This window comes from Tenrec ecaudatus, chromosome 14 (genome assembly GCF_050624435.1).
Source record: "Tenrec ecaudatus isolate mTenEca1 chromosome 14, mTenEca1.hap1, whole genome shotgun sequence".
Taxonomy (NCBI): Eukaryota; Metazoa; Chordata; class Mammalia; order Afrosoricida; family Tenrecidae; genus Tenrec; species Tenrec ecaudatus.
In genome coordinates, this window is record NC_134543.1 from 15,033,725 (window position 1) to 15,049,662 (window position 15,938).

Genomic DNA, 15,938 nt, shown 5'->3' on the forward strand with positions numbered 1-15,938 from the left:
CATCTGATGTACGCTTGGGGGAATTGCACCAGGTGGCAAACAAATGCAGGGGCCACACCCCCAATATTAGGGGTGTCTGGGTTCACAAGGGTTTTCCAGGTGCCCCGGGAAGGGGAATTAGCATGGGAAAAACTCAGAACATGTGGGGGAATACACATGTATTCAACAGTAGCAGCAGCATTTTGGATGGTTGCAGTGGGAGAAGGTGGTGGAGAGACAAGCCTTCATGAGATGTTGGCTACCTGGTAGTCTTCCTGCCTTTCTCCCTGCAGACTTCCATGCTGAAAGGGGCTTCTATCCTCTGTCCTCGAACCCTTAGTCCCTGCACCTGGCAGTTAACTTATGCTCGGTGATGACGGGTATTTTAGGTAGTAGACAGTCACTGGATAGCTTAGAAGAAATGCTGGCTTTCCTTTGAAGAAGGTTTTATTGGAATTATTTAATTTCCACAAGCTGCCTCCCCTGCCTAGATTGTAAAGGTTTGATGTTAGCCTGGCTAGGCCAGGATTCGTAGGCAAAAGGAGTAACTCACAAGTATTGAGTTGACTCGGATTCCCGGCAATCCTATTGGACAGTCTAACGGCCCCCTTGGTTTTCTGAGGCTGTTAAGTCCAACAGGAGCAGACAGCCTCAACTTTCTCCTGTAGAGTTGGTTGGTTCGAACTGCTGCCCTGGCTCTGAACAGCCCAGCTCATCTTGCATTATGCCACCAGGGCTCCTCCAACAAGATGGGTAGGGCCGCCTCGAACTCACTCTCAGCATGTTCAGAGCAAGTTTCAGAGTCCTTTACGACACCCATTTTGGTCTTTGTTTTCTTTCCCGGCTTCTTAATGACCTTGGACTTTGGTCATGAAGTGGGGTCTTGATGTCAGCACACAGCTCATCGGGTCTTCGGTCATTCCTGTTCAGTGCATCAAATGTGTTCTTGAAAGCTTCTCAAAATTTAGGTGGGATAGACTCAACGTCGCATTTTGGTTATTGTGGGCTTGTTTTATTTTCTTCAACTTTGTCCTGAACTTACATACGAGCAATTGGTGGCCTATTGGACAGTCAGCTCCTGCCTGGTTTCAGCTGCTGATATTGAGCTTTTCCATCATCTCTTCCCAGTTCGATTCTTGTCTATTCCATCTGGAGAAGTTGATGTGTGTAGTCACCTTTTGTGTTACAGAAAAAAGGGATTGGTGATTAACAAGCCATTGGTCTTGCAAAATTCTTTCATGTGCTCTTCAACTTCGTTTCTACCACTAAGACCACACTTTCCATATACCACATATCCTCGAGTATAAGCTGACCCGAATATCAGCTGAGGCACCTAATTTTACCACAAAAATACATTAAAAATGTGCTCAAAAACTCAGCTTATATTTCTTTTGCACTTCCCCTTTGTTTCCAATTTTTGCATTCCAACTGCCAATAATTATCAGTGCATCTTGATTACATGTTTGGACAGTTTCAAACTGAAGCTGTTGGTAGAATTCTTCAATTTCTTCACTAGTTTTTGTGGCTAGTTCATAAATTTGAATAACAGGATTTGCTTGAAGGTGGATAGATATAATCCTATCACAGACAGCATTGTATTTTAAGATATATCTTGAAATGGCTTTTTTATGTTAAATGCAATGCCATCCTCTTGATTTTGTCATTTCCAGCATAAAAAACCCATATGCTTATCTGATTCAAGTGGCCAGTGCCAGTCCATTCCAGCTCATTAGCGCCTCGGATATCAATCTTCATTCATTCCGTTTCATTTTGATGACTTCCAATTTCCCTAGATTCACACTTTGTACATTACAAATCATGGTTATTAGTAGCTGTTTGTAGCTGTTTCTTCTCATTTTGAGGCATGCCCATGAGTGAATAAAGGCCCCAAGGACGTCCCTCCCACAGGCTTTCCTCCGTCCGTGTCATTCAGGATGTTTGACGCTGCTTTGAGAAGGCAGCTCTGCTCAGCGCTGTCTGACAGGGGGGCTCATCTTCTGACACAGCCTCGGACAATGTCCTGAGACATTAAAAACGTCAATGTTCATGAGGTTTTTATCATCCGACAGTGTTTTGAGCCTGTGCCTCAGGCTGTTAGCAGCTTACCCCTCTGAAGTGGATAGCTAACCCTTATTTGCAGTCTCTTTTTCATTAGAAACCGCTGAAACCTGTTCCCTCTAGGCGACCCTGTTGGTGTTTGGAATACCAGTGACATATCTCCCAGCATCATAGCAACACACAAATTACTCCGGTACGAAAAATTGATAAACACTCACGACCATTGAGTCAATGCTGACTCATAGTGCGTCCCTAGAAGACACAGTAGAGGCAGATGGGTTTCTGAAACTCTAACTGTGGAAATCCCTGTCTTTCTCCACTGGAGCTGCTGGCTCTGAACTGCTGGCCTTGCAGATGACAGCCCAATGCCTAACCACTGCACCACTGTAACTGATAGACACATGGTGGCTATTGATAGTCTTCTATGCTACACGGATGCTCAGTATTCTGTGCTCAATTTTAGGAGAGTATTTTCCACTTTGCTAATAGTCTCCCTCCCTGCTTTTGGGTCGCAGAGGGCTCCCAGCCCCTGATGCGGAAATGCTGTACATGCAGGAGGTGGAGCGGATGGACGGCTATGGGGAAGAGAGCTACAATGCCAAGGTGAGGCTGGTGCGGCGGCGGCACGCTCTGCAGCGTGTTCCCCAGGTTCAAGGGGGCTCCGATGTATAAAGACAAGTCTGACATTGTCCAAGTAGGTTTGTAGCCCCACACACTTTATTTTTGCACTTTGTGCCTTCAACCCTGAGACGGGCGCCCACCCCTGATGTGCTGAAGCAGAATCCTTGTGTTCAGCAGGCTCTAAGACTTCTGTAAGCATCCCTTGGGCGTCTTGCTGAAATTAGACTGTGATTCAGTATCGATGGGGTGCAAATGGAAACTCGAAAGGGGTGGGGAATGAATCTGTCGGAAGCTCTGCTTGAAACCCAGTACCTTCACTGGGACTCTCCACTTGCATCTCTGTTAATCGGCTGGAACATTGCAGGATACTGCGGTTCAGGAGAGTGACTGTGTAGCTGTAGCTGAGAAGCAGGTTCCGGGAGGGGCAGAGGGAGTGGAGTCTCTGGGGAGTCAGGCTTTCTGAGGCTTTCTGCTCTCCCCCCTTAGGATAGCCAAGGGAGCGACGTCTGCGTCTGCGCCGGCCTGGAGGGGATCCTCGTGAAGCACAAGAGTGGGCGGCCACCGCTGACCTTCAGGTACATGGACCTCTCTGTGCAGGCCTGTGTGTAAGATGTGGGGACCTTTTCTTGCCCCGAGGAGCCCAGGTGGCACAGTGGGCACAGCTCTGCGGGAACCCAGCAGCTGTTCCCAAGACAGAGAGGTGGCGGCCAGCGCCTGCAAAGAGCAGCCTTGGGAGCCCTTGGGGCGGGCCGCAGCTCTACTCTGTCCTTCGAGGGGCACTGTGGATTGGAAGTGCTTCCCTGAGGCCACCGTTTGTTTTTATGTGCATTCTGCATTTCATGTCTGGTTCCCAGAGCTCTTAGTGCAGTGGGCTAAGCAGAGGGCTCCTGCTAACCACAAGGCCGGAGGTTCGGCCCCACCAGCTGTTTTGCCAGAGAACAACGAGGCTCACTGCCCCATAGTGATCTACAGATTCCCAAACCATGTGGAGCATTGCCGCTCTCCCCTGGAGGGCTGCGATGAGTCAGAATGGCCAGCACTCATGGCAGTGGGTTGGGTTTCTTGGGGGGAAATCTAGGCCTTTCTTTTGAGTCTAGTGATGTGCATAGCACGTGCTTGCTTTGACTCCCTGTCCCCCCATCCCCCACCCCGCCCACTGCCGTGCTCTGTACCTCAGCACCAACACCAGACTGGCTTTAGTGTAGTGGAAGCCCATCTGTGTTGATGCATGAATGAGCTCTTGGCTGCCCCTAGGATCACCAGGCTTAGGAGATGTTGCAGTTTCTTTCTCTCTTTATGCGCTTGCATTTCCTCTTTGCAGCCAACTTTGGTGCCGCCCGACCCTTAGGGAATGAATGGTAGTGAAGCCAGCTCTCCTCTCTAAACTGCTCCACACATCCTCACTTGGGAATCCAACTTGGGGAAGTTGCCACCTCCCGCCACCTCCTCCATCTTGCTCTTCTCTCTGCTGTTCTCCAGGTGGTCTGATATTACCAACATGTCCCACAACAAGGCCTTCTTTGCTTTAGAGCTGCCTAGTAAAGAGGACACCGTCCAGTTTCAAACCGTGAGTCCACACTACGAGTCTGTGGGGGCGGGTGGGGACGGGTGGTGCTTGGGCATGACATGGCGAAGAGCACATTCTCCAAATTTTTTTAAGTACTTGAAGATGTTACACGATTCTGTAATAATCAGCACCATAGCACATGGCAAAATACCAGCGTTGAGTAAATATTGTGGAAAGACTGGAGAGTCCTTGGAGAAGGCAAGAGCCCTGGTAGCGGCACTAGTTAAAGCACTCAGCCACTGACCAGAAGGGGTTGGCGGTTCAAACCCACTGGCAGCCCTGCGGAAGGACGCTGTGGCAGGCAGGTTCACAGCGATCTGCACCCGTGGGAGCCCTCGGGGCAGTTCTGCTCTGTGTACAGGCACATGATGAGGCAGCGGGCTTGGATTGGGTTGGAGACACACTGTCTGGGCCTTGAAATTTAAGGAACTGGCTAAGGGAAACCAAGGGCTGATTCCTTCATTCTGTTGGTAAAATAGGGTCGTAGCGGTGTTTGACAAAGGCAATCCCCCATCTCGGAGCCAAGTGCTTTGTTGAAAATTACCTTTAATGATCCACTAGTCAAGAATGGAGATTGGTATTTCTAGCATTTAAAAAAAATTAAGTCATCTTAAACTAAGAACCAGAGCATTTGTCTTCTGTGGAATTGGCCCTGTAAATCCCGATGGGAGTTTTGAAAATGGAAGACTTGGGTGTAGTATGTCACCCCGTTATGTTGTCCTCCGGTGACCTGTCATGTGATGTTATGCCCTTTTGTTTGCTAGGAAGACATGGAAACAGCAAAATACGTGTGGAGACTGTGTACTGCCCGGCAGAAGTTTTACAGACTGAACGAGTGCAGCCTGTGAGTTTCTCAGGCCCCTGACCTCGGGAGGGGCTGCTGCTGTGAGCGTCCATGTGGGAGATGGGCAAGCAAACCCTGTCCTGAGCACGTCCTCTTATTCCACGACACTGATTTCCATGTTACCTTGTCAGGTTTACATACTATACAAGTCTTCCACCCCCTCTTATTTTAGCTCTGGACCACTGCATATCTGTCTTTTAAAGATTTTTTTCAACAAGTTTGACCAGTTTTTAAAAGGGTGTTCTTTTTTAAAAAGTCATGCCCGGGTCAGGTTTGGAGCACTGAGAGAAGATGGGCTTTGGGCAGCCTTCTGAAGACGCGGGCCTCCTTGCCCAGGCCATCTGGGGTGCGCTCGAGGCTGACTCGGCACTCCCAGCAGCACCCTCTATCCATGAGGTTTCCCCTCTGAGAGCCCTGGTCCTTCACCCCACGTTCCCCCGCAGCGAGAGCCTCCACAGAGTTGAGTGACCTCGCCTTCTCTCCAGCCAGTCTCCATAACCCTCACCCAGTCTGGTCGCTTCACGAGTTCTCTCCCTCACCCAGGCACCTGCCCGAACGCCATGTTTCTCGCTGCCGGGACACCACTGGCTTCCAGTTTTCCTCGCTCTCGACCGTTGCTTCTTGTGGGGACCTCTCCTCTGTCTGCTCTGATCTGCTAGGGGTTCCACCCATCTCACGGCTACAGTAACCTTGGCTCCCCGCAGGGCAGCACCCTTGATTCCCGGCCCGGCTCTCAGAGCTCTGCACGCCTGCATCTGCTGTCCTCCTGGCATCTCCACTGGGGACCCAAGAGCCACCTCAGATTTGCTTTGCTTACTCTAGGGCTCTCAGCTCCCTCCTGGTGGTCCTGTCCCTGCACCTGCCGTGACACCCAGTCCCCCTAGTTCCTCAGGCCTAAATCTAGAAGTCTCACGGATTCCTGTTTCTCATCCCCCGTGTGCTTCATCAGCATGTTCTATCAGCCATCACCTCCAAATACATCTCCACCCCATCTGCTAACCACCTCATGCCAACCGCCTTGGCCTCTCACTTGGAATATTGGGGCAGCCACTTGGCTCGGTGCCTGCCCTGTCTGCAGCTTCCTCCCCCAAGGCGGCCACATGATCTTATTTTAAGGCATGACCATCGTCTTAAAACTCTCCCCTGGCATTCCATCATGCCCTCAGTGTGAGTGCGAGGCCCTTGCCTCATTCCTTCTCCTTGTGCACCCCGAGGGACGCTGCCAGGGCTCGCTCCTTCCTTGGCCTGAACTCTCCTCCTGCCACTGTCCTCACCCCCCCCCGCCCCCGCACTGCAGTCGGTGTCTGGTGAGATGTGCCCGCTTCCTCGAGCATGTGGCTTCTCTGTGCACCACTGCCCATCTCTGTGCCCCTTGCCCTCTTCTGTTCCACTGAGCCCCCGAGATGGCGTCTCCGCCGGTGGACTCCCCTCTGCTTGCAGGTCAGCGTCTGGGCTAGTGGGAGGACAGACTGCCCGTCAAGAGGTGGTCAGTGGAGGTGCGGGTGAACGTGTACAGAGACACTTTGCTTCATGCGGTTGACCGCAGCCTCTCACTGTAACAACTCTCCTCCCACCCCTTTCCAGGGTTTCCCTCTCCATTTGTCCTCTTTCTTGCCCCTCCCTGCCCTCTGAGCTTTACTGCTGGGTCACTGTGACCCTTTCTGGTCTGTTATGGTTGGTGTTCTCAGGAGTGTACTCCTCATGGATGGTATTGTTCATTGTATAGGCTTGTCTATTGTTTGTCAGAAAGGTGACACCTCCCCGCGCCCCCCATGGTCTCAGGGGTCCCACCAGTAAGTCTGATCTGTTATTGAGATTGTGACCTTCTAGGCCCCTCGATTGTGATCCCCGTCTGAGGTGGTCCACAGTGATAGCTAGCCAGGCTCACCTCGCTCCTCTGCCACAGGGCTTTGGAAGCTGAAGTTTGCTTGGCTCCTTAGGCTTTGGGGCTAATTGTTTCCTTGAACCTTTGATTTTCTGTATTCCTCTGTGTTCTGGTCAGAGAGAGATCCATTGTTGCTACTAGCAAGCTTTTAAGACCGTAATCACTGCTTGCTCCCCCAGAGAAGGGCCTGTCCCTGTCGGGCAGCCTCTTTTGCTTGCTGCTTGGTAGCGTTTTTTTCCGGTGCATTTGCGTGTGCGGGGGCTCCTCCTGGTGGCTACATTCAGTGGTGCTCCCGGGAGCCCTGGTGCCATGCTGGTTATGCAGTGGGCTGCCATCAGCCAGGCCCGCATTTGGGAAACAGCAGCTGCTCCAAGGGAGAAAGGAAGGGGCTTTCGGTTACAGACTCACACACTCTCCGGGCTGTTCTACCCCGTCCTATATGGTCACTATGAGTCGGTATTGATTGGGTGGCAGGGAGTTGGTTTGCTTTTTGGTTGCATAGTGGTTACACATTGGGCTGCTAACTGCGAGGTCAGTAGTTTGAAACCACCAGCTGCTCTTTGGCAGAAAAAGAGGCTTTCTATTCCCGTTAGGAGTGATGGTCTCAGAACCCCCCAGGGGAAGTTCTACCCTGTCCTATGGGTCACTGTGAGTTGGTAACGACTCAATGGCAGTGAGGGCTTTTTGGGTTGGTGTGTGTTTGTTTTTGGTCCTGGTCCAGGGTAGGTACATGGGAGCTGACCTGGCTATCTCTTACCTTGTGTGACATTATGAGGGCTTGGTTGTTTGCTTTTCTATTTAATGTATTTTTTTAAATTGTGAATTAGGTGAGAGGTTCAAGGGTGCTTTAAAAAGTTTATGGAGAATTTGAATGGAAAGATATTTTCATTCCTCAGACTTCTCTGCAGAAATGTGTTCTGAGGTTCAAGCAGTAGGTCTGCAGCCTTTGGGGAGCACAGCCTTTTCTTTTTATAAGTCTTTATTTAGTAAAAGTTTTTAAAATAGTTTTATTAGGGGCACATACAACTCTTATCACAATCCATACATACATCAATTGTGTAAAGCACATTTGTACATTCATTGCCCTCATCATTCTCAAATCATCTGCTCTCCACCCAAGCCCCTGGCATCAGCTCCTCATTTTTGCCCCTCCCTACCCCTTCCCCCTCCCCTCCCTCATGAACCCTTGATAATTTATAAATTATTATTTTGTCATATCTTGCTCTGTCCAATGTCTCCCTTCACCCTCTTTTCTGTTGTCTATCCCCCAGGGAGGTGGTTATATGTAGCTTCTTGTAATCGGTTCCCCCTTTCCAACCCACCCTCCCAGTATTGCCACTCACACCACTGGTCCTGAAGGGATCATCCGCCCTGCATTCCCTGTGTTTCCAGTTCCTATCTGTACCAGTGTATATCCTCTGGTCTAGCCATATTTTTAAGATAGACTTGGGATCATGATAGGGGGGGGGGGCGGCTAGGGGGAAGAAGCATTTAGGAACCAGAGGAAAATTGTATGTTTCATCATTGCTACACTGCACCCTGACTGGCTTGTCTCCTCCCTGAGACCTTTCTGTAAGGTGATGTCCAGTGGCCTACAAATGGGCTTTGGGTCCCCATTCTGCACTCACCCCCTCATTCACAATGATATGATTTTTTTGAGATAACTGATCCCTTCCAACACCTTGTGATCACACCAGCTGGTGTGGTTCTTCCATGTGGGCTTTGTTGCTTCTGAGCTAGATGGCCGCCCCAAGCCTTTAAGACTCCAGACACTATATATTTTGATAACCGGGCACCATCAGCTTTCTTCACCACATTTGCTTATGTGCCCGCTTTGTCTTCAGTGATTGTGTCAGGAAGGCGAGCATCATGGAATGCCAATTTAATAGAACAAAATATTCTTGCATTGAGGGAATACTTGAATGGAGGCCCTTAATACTAAAGCTGTAAATATATGCACTTAGATCTATTTCCCCATCCTCATATATAAATATACATATGTACATGCCTTTATTTAGACCTCTATAAATGCCCTTTGCCTCCTAGCTCTTTCCTCTATTTCCTTTGACTTTCCTCTTGTCCCACTATCATGCTCAGTCTTCATTGGGTTTCAGTAATTCTTCTTGGTTACATTACCTTTGATCACGCCCTACCAGGCCTCCTAGACCATCCTCACCACCAATTTGGATCACTTGTATTCCCTTGTCCCTGGTTTTTTTAATACCACTACCTTTCCCCCCACCTCCCCCTCTCCCATGACCCCCCAGAACTGTTGGTCCAGTTGTTTTTTCCTCTAGATTGTTCATCCAGCCTATCTTATTTAGACAGGCCTGCGGAGATAGTAACATGCACAAAAACAAGACAGAGCTAAGCCAATCAACAATATACAATAAAATAACAACAAACAAATGGCAAACAAATAAACAAATCCAAAAAAATCAAGAAAAAAAAGCTTGTAGTTAGTTCAAAGGAGTGTTTTCCAGTCCAGTCTGTTGGAACACCAAGCCCTGGCCCCAAAGTCCACCTTCAGCATTCCCTGGGGACCTCGCTGCTCCATTCCCTTGCAGTTCTGTTGCACCCCCTTAATGTTTTGCCTCATTGTGGTGGGATCAGATCGGGCACAATTCCCACACTGTGTCTCCAGTGTTGTCCCCTGTAGGGCTATGGGTCAGTGAGGAACGTCATGTCTCATACTCCGGCCAGCCATGTGGCCTTGTCTGTGAACTGGCTGCTCTCAGCGGGAACATCATCCTCAAGGCCTGGTGGGCAAGGATCTGCTCCACTCTCTCCTCCTCTGTCTTCATCTGCTCCCATGTGCTCCGATAAGTATGTCCCTCTCCCGGAGCTGCAGATTCAGTGCTGTTCTCTGAAATAAATTCTTCTGGGGGGAGGGGCAGGTGTCCATGTAGTTGGGATTGGGGCCGGCCCCTCAGACCTCTTCACTGGTTCCCTACTCCATGACGGCATGTTTGCATTCACATCTTGGGGCACTGGGTTGAAGTCTGGTCCTTCTTTCCCTGCGGAGATATGAACAGTAGCCTTGCATCAGCTGCAGAGTATGCGCAATAAGGAGCCGTTGTTACCGGGTCTCATTCCTTTTCTGGTGAAGTGGAGAACCAGACATCTGGAACAAACTATCAAAACATTATCGTCCTCCAGTCAAAAAACAGAAGCCGCCACCAAGTCAGTTGTAGCCCGTGATGACCCTCCAGGAATGGAGAACTGGCCCCATCAGGTTCCAGGGCCGCCAGGCTTAAGGAATCAAATTGCCACCTCTTTCTCCCTTCGAACCACTGCCTTTCCGTTAGCAACCAAGAAGTCTGTAAACGTAGGTGGGGAGGGTGTGTTGAGAAACGTTCTATGATTTGGTGGCAGTGCTGCTTTGACTTAGCCTCATATATAGTAGTGCTTTGGTTTGAGGAGTGCTGTAGTGAGTTATCAGTTGGGCGACTAACCACAAGGTCAGCTGTTCAGAACCACCGTCTGCAGAAGAAAGATACAGACTTGGAAGACTTACAGACTTGGAAACCCACAGAGGCGCTTCTACCTTGGCTTACAGGGTTACTGTGAGTTGGCATTGACTCGATAACCATGAGTGAGTTTTGGGCTGGACCTAGGTCATTCATCTAACCTTGACCTTGAGGACTGTGTTTTGATTTTTATACAGACTTGACCTGTTTGTTGTTATTTATTTTTAAAAGATACTTGCATGGCATAAAAAGATTAATCTGTTAACATATCTTAAGCCTTGAACACATGATATCGATCATAGCCTCTCTTCATTTTTTAAATTTATAAAATGGGGCTAATGGGACTCTTCCCAGCATTTTATAATTAGATTAGTAATTAAATGAGCTGATAATTTGAACCTGAGGTCAGAAAGCCTATCCCAGCTCTCTGTCTACCAGTCTCACCCCCAGGACAGGGTGAGAGGGAACAAGTTGGGCATGGAGGGGGCAGGCATCTCAGAGCAGACCAGCTACCTCTAAGCCACCCGGCCAGGGAGCTCTGGGCTACAACCACTGTAGGGTGGAGAACAAATCGTGTTTTCCTTCCTTCCTTTGGTCATAGCAAGCACAGAAACAAAGTCAGAGAGACGACTGTTTTCTAGGCATTTTAATGCGGTTTGTCACATAAAAATACATCGCCTCTCTATAAATATGTAAGAAAGAAAACACAATTAGCTCACAAACAAAATCCAGAAAATTAGAAATAGGAGTTGCACTGTCAGGCTTAGTAATAAGCCTCGCCTCCCTCTTCCCTCTCTGACCTTCATTTGCTCAGCACACAGTTGAGGGCAGCCTGGTGTGCTGAGCAGTAGGTCACAGGTCCCCTTGTCTCCACGCAGCTTGGAGGTCAGTTGGGCTGGGGTGGGGTCAGACCAGCCATCAGTGTTTAGCAAGCCGGGCTCAGGCATGTGGCAGCCCTGTCAGGGTCCAAGTGCCAGTTCTGTTGTTCGTTTAGCCACGTGTGTAAGAGCAACCTGTTCATCTCTACGAGTAGCAGTTTCCTCATCCGTACAATCAGCATACTAACCAGACTGCCCCGTGGGGTTGGCATTCAGATCCCAGGAGATCATCCCTTCACAGTCCTGAGCAGAATTTCAACAAATAAGAATAATGATTTCTTTTGCTCTGGCCAGCAGCCTTTCTTGGTGTGGTCTTCTCCAGCCCACTGGGGCCGATGGTGAGGCAACCTGAGGCAGGTGCAAGGGGTATTGTTCGGGATGGTATTCATCCGGCTGCCAGGAATGGGTAGCGATCGCCTCCACAGGAGTGTCTCCCGGCAAGAGTGCCAGAGGGAGGTTCTGGGTGGGAGTTGCCACCGACGTCCCTCAGCAAATCATTGGGTCGGGAATTGAACACCTCAGTCTCATGTTCACTCCAGGTTGGCCAACCGTGGCGTTGTTGGCCTTGGCTGCTAGTGGACTTTCTCAGATTTCTGCATGGGAAGCAAACGTTCAGTTCATCTGTGAGAGCGGGGCTGGGACCGACTGAACGCAAACTTCCGAGACTCCGTCCTCTCCACCTCGCTGCTCCGGCAGAGTGGCTCGAGGGCTCCTTCAGGGCCCGCAGATGGACAGGTGGACTGTTCCTGCCTCTTGGCGTGCCTGCTTTCAGGTCTTTCTGTGCAGTGTGGGACCCTACGGTGCTCCTGGCTTCAACTTTCTGGAGGGGCCACCCGTTTTCCACAGCAGCTGCTTCACTGACCGCCGCCCCAGCAAAGGGGGGCAGGGGATGTTCCCCTTTCTTCACCCCCCTCACCAGCATTCACTTCCCCCTGTAGTGAAGGCAAAGTCCCATCTCATGGTTTTGGATGGAGTGTCCCTAGTGACTGATGATCCTGAGCATCTTCTCCTGTGCCTCTGGGCCATTTGTTGTGCATCATCTTTGCGGAATGTCTGTTCGCGAACCTTGCCCATTTTTCGAGGGGATTGATTGGGTCTCTCTACTGTTGAGCTGTAAGAGATATTCATGTATTCTGTATATGGAACTCTTATCAGGGATGTGGCTCCCAAATGTCTTCTCCAGTCCTCTAGGCCATCTCTTTATTTTGTTAATAAAGTCCATTGATGTACAAATTTTTAAAGATTGATGAAGCCCAATTGCTTTTGCCTTTTTGGCTTGTGATTTCGGTGTCATTAAAAACAATGTTTCTAATCAGTAATTACGTGTCATGAGTGCCATGAGCCAAGACTAGGTGATAGAGGGTCTATAAAGAAGGGCTCTGAAACATGACGTGCCAGGTCATCGTCACAGGTAAGACTCCAACGTGTTCCTATGTGTGGATGCAGACTTCCCATGATTAGAAGAACAACCCAAAATAACCTGCCTCTGATAAAAAGACAACGCTTGAGACCTTCAAACAGTTCTTGTCAAAAAAGGAATTCAAGGATAATGAGTATTTTTCACAAACTTTCTGAATACTCTCTGCCAGGATTGCACATGAAGTTTTGTGTCTTCCTTTCTTTTAACCTAATGGCTGATTCAAAGTTGGATCCTGCTTTGAAGAGTTAAAATTGTCAACGTACACGATACTGTCTGCCCGACGTTCCTTAATGTTCTCTGGCATTCAGAGTTACGCGATGTCAAGCAGATTCCGATTGTTAAAGGCAGACCCCATTCCCTGGAGCAGAGCGACTGTGTTCCGTATGGATCCTGGCGACACATGCCATCACTTTGGACGTGGGCTTCTTCCTCCTTGCCCCATGGCCAGTGTGTGCGTGGCGAGGCTCGGTGGCTCGCATGCTCCGATCCCGAAAGCAAAGAGCACGTGCACGCCTCCACGATGCTTTTTCAAGACTGCCACATCATCACTTGTTCAGATTACTAAGCACAGTACTGCCACTAGTATTTCTGATAACTGTACACTTAAAAAATATCATGAGAACAACTCTAAAAAAATAATGAAGACGTATGGGCAACTGAGGTTGTTGGTTACTGCTGTGTGCTTCCCGGGTCGATTCCGGCGCACTGCGACCCGATGGGCAGAAAGGACCTGCCCTGCAGGTTTCCCAGGCTATCACGGGGGCCACCGGTCTTTTCGCCTATAGGATGGGGTAGAATTGCCGCTTTATGGGAGTGGACAGTGGGAAGGGCTGGTGATTTCCAACTGCTGATCTTGCAGCTAGCAGTCCAAAGCTTAGCCACTACTACGCTTGTACGTGGGGCTTGCAGTTGCTGTTTGCCATCGAAGGAGCGTGAGATTATATTTCTAATTGACTGTCAAAGTAAAAAATACCCATACACACACACACGTACACACACGCACATCTTGTAGTTTTATTGGCACTTTAAAAAAATGTGGCAGAAAAAACACAGCAAAACCTTCTTCATTCTTCACTTCAACAACTTTTACATGTAATTATACTCTTCGTGTTATGCCGCCATTACTGATTAATTAAATCACCACCTAATTAAATCACCACCACTAGCGTAGACCCAATGCCCACTAAGCAAAAACTCTTCTTCCTTCATCCACGGTAACTTTGTTTTTTTTTCCCAGTAGTTTTCTTTTTTAATTAAAAAACCCCCAACATTTTATTGGGGACTCATACAGCTCTTATCACAATCATACATCCATTATGTCAAGCACATTTGTACACTTGTTGCCATCATCATTTTCTTTGGTTTTGTGTTTACATTTTGAACAATAAAATTTTATTAGCTGGAAAGAATCGGGTGTATATGTGTCCTTGCATCTGTGTGTTGAGGTAGGGCTTGTTGGCTTGGTCGTTGGAGAGGTTTGATGTTTGCGAGACTGCTGTCTGTTCTTCGCTTCTGCTTTGACTTGATGCCTGCTGGCGCCCATTGTTCCAGACCCGCCCAAGGGGGGCAGCCAGGAGGCATTGGCGCTGGAGCTGTGATCAAAGTTGCCTCAACTCGGTCGGGGGGGGGGGGCAGTTTCTTCAATTTCTCTTTTTCCTTTTGTTTAAGAAACTCTTCATAGGAGGGTCTTATTGACTGGTCCTCAGAGCGCTGTTCTTCATCTTGGACCATGCAGGGAGGCGTAGCTCCTGAATGGATGTTGCCGACGCCTGGTATCTCCCGATGGCTAATGAAAGTCAGAGCCTGCCCTGCCTCCATCCAGTGCAGCTCTGGGATTGGCACAGACCCAAGGCTAAAGGCTGCTGTGAGCTGGAAGATGCTTGTCTGTGGCTCTCTTCCCAGCTTGCATGCGCCGAAGAGCTCTCCTCTGGGTCTGGCACGGCCTGAGGTGCGCTGCATCCGCCAAGAGAAACCAACCTCTAACACGGCCCCAACCATCTCCTGCCGGCTGTGCTCCACCGCCCGGATCTGAGCCGCCATCTCTTTTTCCTCATAAGACTCCAAAGCTCGCACCATGGGTTTCTTGAATCTCGCATAGTCCTGGGGAGAGATCAGAAACTTGTCTTTCATCCGGACCTAAGCCTTATTCTCCCACCAGAATCTATTGGTCGCTCTCTTGTGCTCTGGGCTGGCCAGGTGCTCCAGCTGTCCCCCGTGCAGCACAGTCACGTGGCCGTGGCTCAGGTGTCGCCGCACCTCCCGGGCGCACCAGACACCAGCAGCGCCAATCGTGCTCAGGCCTGTACCGCTCTACCTGCGCGGCGCGCACGGCCTTCCGCGCGGCCTCCACCTGCGGCAGGAGCCGCTCCAAAGCCGCCTGCAGCTGCCGCTGGTGCTTGCGGCTGTAGACGTGGCCGCGACCGCAGAAAAACGCCTGGCGGCACAAGGGGCACATGAAAGGCCGGCGCCGTGGCCCAGGACCAGAGACCGGCCATCATCATTTTCAAAACATTTTCTTTCTGCTTATCAGCTCCTCATTTCATCCCTCTTTCCCCCTCCCTCATGAACCCTTGATAATCTATAAATTATTATTATTTTTTCATGTCTTCAACTGACCGATATCTCCCTTCACCCACTGTTGTGTTGTCCGTCCTTCAGTAGTTTTCTCGAGATAAAGTCGACATATTGCACACGGCCACAGTAAGTCACTTACTAGTGACCATTTCCAGAATTCTCTTTTCCTTTGTGTGGACCGAGTTATCTGGTACTGTTTCCTTCTCAGAGGACTTTCCTGTGGTTCTTTTTATGAAGTTTAGCGCTGTATGTGTTGGAATGTTACATGTCTGAAAAAGTCTTTAATGTGCCTTTGTTTTGAATCACAGATTGACAGCCCTGGCTTTGAGCTTTTTGTGGTGAATTCGGTGGTGGTTTTCAGACAGAGCGTCAGTTTCACACAGTTTCCTCCCCTGTACTCTACTTTCAAACGTGGGTCCACTGATTCTGGTTTATGTTGAAAAGCCTTTCCTGTCACTTGCTGTTTCTCAGCTTCTCTCTATTTCATCGGCCACTTTTATGATTTTCTCCTTATTGTAGACAGTTTTATCCTTTTTTTTAAGATTAGGTAAGAGGTTAGTGCAGATTTAGGGATTTTCCCAATCTTATTTCTTCAAGTATTTTTGTTCTTCCTCCTTCCTCTACCCTTTTCCAGAACCTGAG

General features: G+C 49.3%; 1 protein-coding gene and 1 pseudogene across 3 annotated transcripts in view; one reads left to right on the forward strand and one right to left on the reverse strand.

Moving 5' to 3' along the window:
* PTPN21 (protein tyrosine phosphatase non-receptor type 21) overlaps positions 1–15,938 on the forward strand; it is an 83,561-nt gene that overhangs the window by 47,794 nt on the left and 19,829 nt on the right. For all 3 annotated transcript variants that reach the window (XM_075531453.1, XM_075531454.1, XM_075531455.1), the window contains exons 7-10: positions 2,553–2,640; positions 3,145–3,233; positions 4,138–4,225; positions 4,990–5,069. In XM_075531453.1, coding sequence (XP_075387568.1) covers positions 2,553–2,640; positions 3,145–3,233; positions 4,138–4,225; positions 4,990–5,069 — 345 coding nt within the window. The remainder of the gene's footprint in view (positions 1–2,552; positions 2,641–3,144; positions 3,234–4,137; positions 4,226–4,989; positions 5,070–15,938) is intronic.
* LOC142426052 (centrosomal AT-AC splicing factor pseudogene) lies at positions 6,523–15,177 on the reverse strand (annotated as a pseudogene).